Genomic DNA, 9,361 nt, shown 5'->3' on the forward strand with positions numbered 1-9,361 from the left:
CATCCTATCAGTCCGTAGACAGGTATTCCTGTTTTGCTAAGCTGTGCAGATTCAACCCATTGTGCCGTCCAGCGCCAACCTCCCGTCTTATACAAACCCCGTATAGAAATCTCCCACCCAGAAAAAAACGATGAGTGACTCGGTTGTGCAACCCGACCTGTGTGTTTTTTTTTTTTTTGACCTGAAACCCCGACGCAAAGGCGTAGCTCGTTTGCACCACTCAACAAAACAGGATCCGTGCTTTTCCCCCGACTCCTTCTATATGCAACCCACGGCGGAGGCGAGCCCTCGGCGCTCCCGCGGAGCTGAGCTGGAAAGCTGGAAGCTCCTCGTTCTCCGCAGCTCCCCGGCCGCGTAAACCAGGCGTGACGCTGAGACTTGGGCGGTTTTAGGGCTTGAGCGGCAAAAGGGGAAATTCTCATTTGGAGTTGCCTATCGTCCTGAGTCCCAGCTTACGCTGTTTTTACACTGGCCCTTTGTTTTATATTCTTATTTTCTCCAGTTTTCTTCTTACATAAAAGAGGTTTTGTTTGTCGGACAAATGTCGGTCATCTGCCGGTCGTCGGCCGGTTGCACTCTTTTGATGTAGATTTAAGAACTTTTTTTCATAAACTTTAACCGCTTTTGTTTTGCTCTGTATTTTCCCTGCAGCTGTAATTGCCGAGTGCCTGTTGTATACTTTATAGAGTTGAAATAAAAATAATTACTTTTGAACGGCGTGTCAACATCTTTCTTCCACGGCAGAAGCCAAGTTCAGGAGAGTGCTTTTGCTCTAGTGCTTAAATCAGATTTTTTTATTCTCATTTATGATGATACGCAGTAAGAGAGAACCAAACAAAATTATGTGGTACTTACAGATTAGTACCGAGGTCCCGGCTTGTATCTTCATCCAGATTTTCTGCAGGATGCAAAGGCCACAGTTACTGTACTTCAGCACTTATTTAAGCACTGGCAGCACCCCGAGCAGCCTGGCCGAAGGGGTCCGAGGCCGACAGGGGCCCTGCTTCGAGAAGGGTGGCAAGGGGTGACACACCCTCCCCCCCCCAGTTTGTTTGCAACCCAAATTATTCTGTGAGTGTGCTAAGCAATAAGCACATTTACAGCACCTTTACTCTTCAGAGGTGAAGAACTCACTTTATATTTTGATTGTTGCCAATATAATCATAGAATCATAGAACCATAGAATCGTTTAGGTTGGAAAAGACCTTTAAGATCATCCAGTCCAACCATTAACCTACACTACCAAGTCCACACTAAACCAATTAAGGATAGATTAGACTAAACCATGTCCCAAAGTGCCGCGTCTGCCCGTTTTTTGAACACTTCCAGGGATGGGGACTCCCCCACCTCTCTGGGCAGCCTGTTCCAATGCTTGACCACTCTTTCCATGAAGAATTTTTTCCTAATATCCAACCTAAACCTCCCCTGGCACAGCTTGAGCCCATAAAATAAGCGAGTCCAGGGCACGCAGCTGGGAAGCGACAGTACTTCCAACACGAGCTGCGTCATTCCTAGACGGGATGTGACTGCAAACACCCTCCCGTGTCAAAAAACCATCGATGGTGTCCTTGCCATCACTGTCCCTTCTGGTTAATGCCAAGAGGCGCCGACGTGGAGGCACAGCACAGCCATGGGATGTCATCAGGCCGTCACCGCTCTCTGCGGGATGGTGCCTACATTTTGCAGCGTTCAGGATGTTGAGGCTCTGCCCGTCCCAGTGGATTTAAATCCATCCCTGGGAAACTGCTCGCCCTCCCCATGTGACACAACTGTCTCTAAATCTCAGTGAGGTCAAGGTTAAGGGTGTACTTCAGTGCTATGTGGACACAGAGAGGGGTAAAAACTAAGGAAGGTGATGAAGGGAGCAAGAAAACATCCTTCCAGGAGGGAAAGAAATTGGATAACTGCCTAAGCAGGAGCCGGGAAACATCACAAAATGATATTGCAGGATGCGTCAAGCACAGGTACGACTTAGTAATGCAATAAAAAGCCCAGGGTGACGTGGCCTTCACCTGAAACTGCAAGGGGAATACAGGGATTTGGGGGCAAGGCGTGGCCGTCATTCTTGCGGGCTAAAAATAGCGAGGCCCCCGTTCACCTGACTGCGGCGGGGATGTCTGCCGGTCGCTGACTCAGCGGCACCGCTTCCGCCAGCACCTGCGTTAGGTGCTCGCCGAAACTTTCCCAGCCAATTATTAGCCCAGCTTGAGCCTCTTGGGCCTGAAATACCTGATAGCAGCTCCCCGGAGAGCCGGAGGTGGGTGACGGCTGCCGGGGTTTTAAGGGCAGGAGCGCGACTACGGCTGAAGTCACCCCACCCTGATGGGAATAAATATTTAGGGCGGGCTTGGGCAGCGCTGCGGTGTTCAGGCTTTTTGCCTGTGTTTTCCTTCAAACCTCGCTTAGGGGGGGAAAAAAAAAAAAAAAAAAGAAGAAGAAGAATTAGGCCGTGATCGTGTGTGGGGGGGGAATTTAATTAATTGGGTTTTGCTCCTGCCCTTGCACAACCTCCGGGGGCGGCGCTGCTCCGCCGCGCCCGCCAGGGGGCGCCGTGGTGCCGGCCGTGCCGCGCTGCCCCGGGGGGGGGGTGGGGGGGGTCGGGGGCGGTCCGGGGGACTCGGGGGGGGGCCGGGGGACTCGGGGGGGGCCGGGAGGGGCTCGGGGGGGTTCAGGGGGATTCTGGGGTGGGGATGGGGGGATGGGGGGGAATGGGGAGGGGCGACCCCTTTGATCTCCCCGCATCAAAGTGCCCGGGAGCTCCCCCACCGCTGCTGCCCCCCCCCCCATCCCAATCCCGACCGAGGCGCTGCCTGCGATGGGGTCAGACGAGTGCGGGGGGGGGGGGGGAAGTGCTGGGGCTCAGCCTCCCCCCCCCGCGCCGTGTCTGTGTGTCCCGGTCCGTCCGTCGTCCCCCCACCCCCACTCCGGGCTGGGGGGTGCGGAGCGGCCCCCTCCCTTCCTGCAAAGCTGCGCTGGCGCCAGGAAGGGCGCGGGGGAGGCGGGGGGGGGTGGGGGGGGTGCAGACTTAGAGGAGACCAAAGGAGCGACTCTACCACGGGACCACGCCGGGGGGGGGGGGGGGAGTCTCTGCACCCCACCGCGGTTCCCAGCCACTGGGGGGGGTTGCATGGGGTGAGCCCCATCGTGTCCGCCCCCCGCCCTTTCCCCGTCCCACCCGTCGGGCGCGGCGGCGCGCCCGGCTGGAGACAGCGGCGGCGTCGGGGCGTGCGGAGCATCTGGCCGGGGGGGGGGGGGGGGGGGATGCGGGGCGAGGAGAAGCGGGGGGTGTCCGCCCCCTCCGTTGCGAAACCCCCTCCCGGGCCGGCGGCCAATGACGGAGCCCTCGGGGCGGGGTGGGGTTGGGGGGGGGGGGTGGTTTTTGGGGGCTCATCGGCACAACCCCCCGGGGGCCCTTTGAAATCCCATCCGCCGCGCCCTCCTCCCCGAGGGGGCGGGCGCAGGAGGCAGCCCCCGGGGGTATAAAGGCGGCGGCGGGCAGCGCAGGTAGCTGCTGCTCGGGGGCCGCGGGAGCTGCTGCACCCACGGGGGACGGCACCGGGACGAGGGGACGGGACGGGACGAGGATGCGGGGGCTGCTGGCGCTGCTGGCGGCGCTGAGCTGCGCGGGCCCGGCGGGGCGGGCGGCGGCAGCCGGGGGGGCCCTCAGCTCCAACGCCATCAAGGGACCCCCCCCGGGGGGGGCGGCCGAGGCCAGCGCCGCCCCCGCTCTCCCCTTCGACGGCAGCAACAAACCCCCGCCGGCCGCCACCCGGCAGGTAGGAGAGGGGATGGGGTCCGGGGGGGGGGGGGCACCGGGGATGGGGGGGTGGCACCGGGGATGGAGGGAGGCACCGGTGATGGGGGCACACAGCGGGGATGGGGGGAGGCACTGGTGATGGGGGGGGACGCACCGGGGTTGGGGGGGGGACACAGCGGGGATGGAGGGGGGGGACATAGCTGGGATGGCGGCCCCGCTGACCCCCTCCGCCTCATCTCTGCCCGCCCCCCCCCCAAGCCTTTCCCCTGCGCCGAGGACGAGGACTGCGGCCCCGAGGAGTTTTGCGGGGGGGCGGCCCGCGGCGGGGGTGCCCCCCTTTGCCTGGCCTGCCGGAGACGCCGCAAGCGCTGCCTGCGCGACGCCATGTGCTGCCCCGGCACGACCTGCAGCAACGGTGAGGGGCAGGGGGGCTTGGGGAGTGGGGGGGGGGGGGGGCCACCCTTGGGGTGGCCGGGGGGGTTTCGGGGTCCCACCTGGCTGACAGCCGTCCCGCTGCCTCCCGCAGGGCTCTGCACCCCCCCGGAGCCTCCTCACGGAGCCGCCGAGCTGGACGAGATGGGCACCGAGGTGCTGCCCCGACGGACGCCTGCTCCCGCCTGGCTCCCCACTGCCAAAGGTAAGGGGGTCCCCCGCATCGTGAGCCCGCTGTCCCCCGTGGGTGACTCCTCACCCTGCCCCACTGTCCCCCGTGGGGTTGGTCCGGGATGCCCACCCTGCCCTGCCATCCCCCTTGGTGCGGGGTACCCACGCGCCCCACCGTCCGCCGTGGGAGCATCCCGGGCTGAGCACGTGCCACGCTGTCCCCACGCAGGTGAGGAAGGCGATTTCTGTCTGCGTTCGTCGGACTGCGCGGCCGGGCTGTGCTGCGCCCGTCACTTCTGGTCCAAAATCTGCAAGCCGGTGCTGCGGGAAGGGCAGGTGTGTACCCGGCACCGGCGGAAAGGCACCCACGGCCTGGAGATCTTCCAGCGCTGCCAATGCGCCGAGGGGCTGGCGTGCCGCCTCCAGCGAGAGCATGGCCCCGCCGACACCTCCCGCCTGCACACCTGCCAGCGGCACTGAGCATTGCCAGATGGACGGACGGACAGACGGGACGGGACGGACTCCGGCCCCGCCGGAGCGGAAGGTTGTTTCTCAAGGGAACTACTTTTAAGCGACTAATTGCAGTACGTTACTGTGTTGTGAATACTCGAGCTGGCACTTAGCTGTACATAACGCCGGGACTGTTAATGACATTTTTTTTTTTTTTTTCCGAGGGTGCTGCCTTGTGCTCTTCAAGCCGTGACTGTGACTTTGTACACACTGGGTTTTTAAATCTAGGTCAAAGGGATGCGACCATCTTGTTAGCGAGCGAATAAACCGTTCTTTTAAAAAAAAAAAAAAAAAAAAAAAAAATCAGCCCGAGACATCTGCACGTCCCTGCCTGTGCGCAACCACCATGGTCCTTCCCTGCCCCACAGGAGGGAGATGCACCCCAGGGGGGGAGATGCTCAAAGAGAGAGGGGGGAGTGGGGTGGCTCATCGCTGGCACCCCACAGGAAAGGCCGTTCGGTTATCACTATTTATTCAGCTGCTTTTTAGGAATTACGGTTTGCCATGGTAGCCACCAATACCCTCTGGGTGCGGAGTCAAGGGTAGGCACCGTGGCCAGGGCTCTGGGAAGGGTAGGCGGCACCAAAACACCCTCCTGCCTGATTTTTTTTTCCATGGGGCAAGGAGGGAGCGAAGGGTCACCGGAGGGGCTGTGCTGGCCTGCGGCGCGTGGCCAACCACAGGATGGGTGCTGAGGAGCACAATGATCTTGACCGCTCCATCAGTGCAATCTTTGCTCCGTGCACAATAAAGACTTATTTTTCACTTCACTTTGCAGCCTGTTACTGTGAGTTTGCTCCTTTTCGGGATGGCTTGGAGGGAGGGAAAGCTGCAAGCATGCTTTTGCCCCTGCACACACACCCCCTTCAGCTTCTAATACTGGAAGTGGTTGTAAATGTGCATGGAGCAAGAGTGGGGGGGCCATCTCGTGCAGCGTGGGACTGGTGGGCAGCAAGTGCAGTGCTGGCAGCTCTGCCCTGCGCCTCCCTGCCACCTGGGGAAGGTGCTGGGGCTGCAAAACCATGCCGGAGTCTTCCCTGTACATCCCAAAAGCGCTTTGTACCCAAAGTCCAAATCTGACCGCAAAGCAAGCGCATCCCTGGGTGGCTCTGAGGGCACCGTGTCCCATTCGCAGGGATGCTCCAGCAGTGCCACCTCTTCTTTTAAAATGCAACCTGATCACTAGTGCTTGGTGCCTCTACTGTTAACGCTGCCTATTTAGGGACCTCTGACCACCCTGGTACCTGGGCAACATTCAAGGTCAGGTTGGACGGGGCTCTGAGCACCCTGATCTGGTTAAAGCTGTCCCTGCTCACTGCAGGGGTTGGGCTGGGTGAGCTCTAAAGGTCCCTTCCAACCCAATCTATGATTCTATGATTACAAACCCAAACTGCAGCTCTCGGAGTCTGCAAGTACCAGCTGGTGCTGAACCAAGCCCACAGCTACCAAAAATGCAAAGGAGGGAGCACACTGGCCCATGTAGAGGGAAATGATGGAGAGGGGAAAAAAAAAAAAAAAAGGAGCCTTCCTCTTGCATAGGCAAAGGGTCATCTCCATCTTTCCTCCAGCTCTTTTCAAGGCTGGGGCTGGGTGGCACCCGGACAGACTGAGAACAGCCAAAGCTGCCCCAAAACACGGGGTAAAAAACCGATTCTCCTTAAACCGCCTAAATGCACCGGGGCGTTTGTCCCCATCACGCTATTTGCGGCAACCGAGGAAGGCTGCTATAGCCAGAGCGACTGCAGACGGTGCTGCGGGTACCGTAAGCCGAACGGCGATCCGCAGGCCGCAGCGATGTTGCACGGTGACATTGCTGGGCAGCACGCGTTTGAGTCTCACCATCCCGGGTCTGCGCTGGGGAACAGCTTTTACTGGAGCTGAGGCATGAGCTGGGGTTTGAAGCAGCCCCCTGAAAGAGTTCGTGACTCAAAGGCTTGAGTTTAGTGCTTTAATCATTGGTCAAGGCTTCAAGAAGTGGTTTAAAAATACACATTTCACAATACTTTTTAAAAATAGATACTTTTAAAAAGATTACTATTACATAACATACTTAATAATAATAATAATGACTATGCTCAGTAATAGTCAATGGCACTGGAGCAATGAAGGTACCTGGCTATGAATAAAAGCATCAATAACTATTTCGATGAGGTCAGATCTGACATTAACAGTGGCATATTTTATCTGTAGTACATATAAAATACTGTCATTACATTTAGGGTTTTTTTTCTCCATACAGTTACAGCACTCTCTCCTTCCCAGATAGACCAATACAGCTTTGACACCTTTGAAGGCAGTGAAAAACTATGCTCATGGGGCATTAAATACCAATTACACATCTTTTGGGTTCAGAATCACGTTATATTGAACCTTGCCCGCTGGCAAGCATGCTTGGGTGGCCGCAGAGCTCAGCATCGGCACACCCAGCTACATCCTTGCAGACACATTTTAGCACCAGGATGGCCTTGCGGTGACAGCCAGCACTCTTCAGCACTTCAGATACCGTAACCAAGTGATTATTTCGGTCTGAAAATCCTTGGGTACTATTTCTTGTCATCATTAGTACCATGTTCTCCATCCTCCTTTTTTTTCGGGCAGTTTGGCCATCTCCGTGCTTGTCCACGCATTAACCAAAAATTACTTTATGTGCTGCTTATGCCTTGATTTTCTTCTCTTTCTCAGTCTACAGAAAAAAAAAGAGCATTTTTAACAGACCGTTTTAGGCAAGAGGAGCAGCTCAGGTCAGCACTGAGTGTCTGACACAAGGCAGAAGGGACCTCCAAATCTGTCTTCTGTGGCCTGTGCCCATCGCCAGCAGGATGGATGCTGACACAGCAGATCTCCCAAATACTTAGTTTCATGGCTAGATTTCACAAAAGCAAGGGTTTTGTGGTGGGGTTTCTTCCCCCCTCCCCTTTCCTCTTACCACATCTCAGCGAGCAGTCAGGATCTCTTCCCATTTCTGCTCCATTTGACCTTTCAGGGTCTGTTCTTCAAGTAGAGCAGCAAGAAATTGGATTTAGTAACAACCCTTAGAAAAAAAACTCATGACAATATGACCCATGTCTGTTAAGACTTTGAAACCCATTTCTTTAAGGGAGAGATTTTCAGTCTGCCCTCTCCCTCTACACCGTTCAGCTCCCAGAACCTGAACCTGCGTTAAGGGCTTCGGCAGCTGGAGAAGTCAAAATATCCATTTAGTGCCAACAGCAACTCAGAAACATGGATAAATGGAAGATGGGTGGGAGCGTTAGGATGTCCCAATGAATAAATAGGCAGCATCACTGCTGTCCCTCCTGTGTTCATCTCCCCACCAGCGGATGCTCCGTATTTCAGAAATGCCTGAATTAACACATGCAACCTCAAAAAAAAAAAAAAAAAAAGTAGATGGGAAGTTGAACGTATAGTAGTCAGACTTGGAAAAAATGGGATGTGGCAAGCCCTTAAGTTTGAACTGGCTGGTGTGTCTGGATCTGGATCTCATGCTCCGATCCGAAGAGGGAAGATACGGAGAAACATGTTGTTTCCGCACATGGCACACAATCCAGTAACACCCGTCATAAAAGGCGTCTCAGGATGAGCTTCCCCCACCTGTCTCCTCTCTAATGAAATTATTTGCCCCCAAAAAATGACAGAAAAAACCTTTATTCTAAGCAAAGAGCTAATACAAGAAGCAGGCTTGGGTGGATGAGGAGGTTTAGCACCTCTTGTTTACTTGCTGTTCCTGGTTATAGGGCTGGAAGAGCTACCAGTAGAGCTCTGTAAAGTTAAATATTGTTATTTATAACAATAAAGAAAACCCCAAAGCATTGTAAAGCAGCCTCCCCTAATGACTGCTTTACAGTCTTCTGCAAATATAACCCTTCCCCTTCATATCTCTTTCCAATTAAATCTTATATCACGCACGGCCGGTGGAAGAGCGGCTTCAGCCCCAGCCAAGCATAAATAAGCACGATGCCATCGCCACCGCTATCCGGGGAGCACAGACCTCTGCACCCATGAGGGTGCAGTGCTTGCCCTCCTCATCCCTTAAGCTGTTTTGCCCAGGTTAGCAGCGGCAGGGGAAAGGTGCTGGTGACAGCCCCTGCAAAGTTTTACCTTTCGAGGATCTAAAGGAGGGCAGAAGAGAAAAAGCAGCACATAACTTGGTGGGGTCTGAGCCCCCGGGGTGCTAGGGGACAGTATTTAAGGGGTCTGCATGGGCTGGATCAGGGTCTGCACTCCACTCCTCCTCCTCCTGACAGCTACAATTGCATTATTCCAGGTTTAAAAGGTCCTGTTCCCTCCAATATCCATTTACGGGCCAATTTGCTATTAATTTGTCTAAATTTTTTTGGAAACCCTTTCTGGACTCTTAACCACTGGCTTGTTATGGACCTTGTATCTCTGCAGCACCGGGCTAAAAATAATAAAAGTAACATCCCAGAACCCCACAGCCCTACTCCAGCGCTGAGATGACGCTGGCTGCGTAACCGCAGATGGCTTCAATGA

At 55.8% G+C, this 9,361-nt stretch overlaps 1 protein-coding gene across 1 annotated transcript; it reads left to right on the forward strand.

Moving 5' to 3' along the window:
- The first annotated feature begins 3,331 nt into the window (after nt 1-3,331).
- DKK1 (dickkopf Wnt signaling pathway inhibitor 1) lies at nt 3,332-4,840 on the forward strand. The gene is given in 5 exon segments (XM_075717970.1): nt 3,332-3,405; nt 3,407-3,776; nt 4,016-4,172; nt 4,284-4,394; nt 4,590-4,840. Coding segments are annotated over 5 exon segments (963 nt in total).
- Nucleotides 4,841-9,361: the final 4,521 nt, after the last annotated feature.

Source organism: Pelecanus crispus, chromosome 10, assembly GCF_030463565.1.
Source record: "Pelecanus crispus isolate bPelCri1 chromosome 10, bPelCri1.pri, whole genome shotgun sequence".
Classification (NCBI taxonomy): Eukaryota; Metazoa; Chordata; class Aves; order Pelecaniformes; family Pelecanidae; genus Pelecanus; species Pelecanus crispus.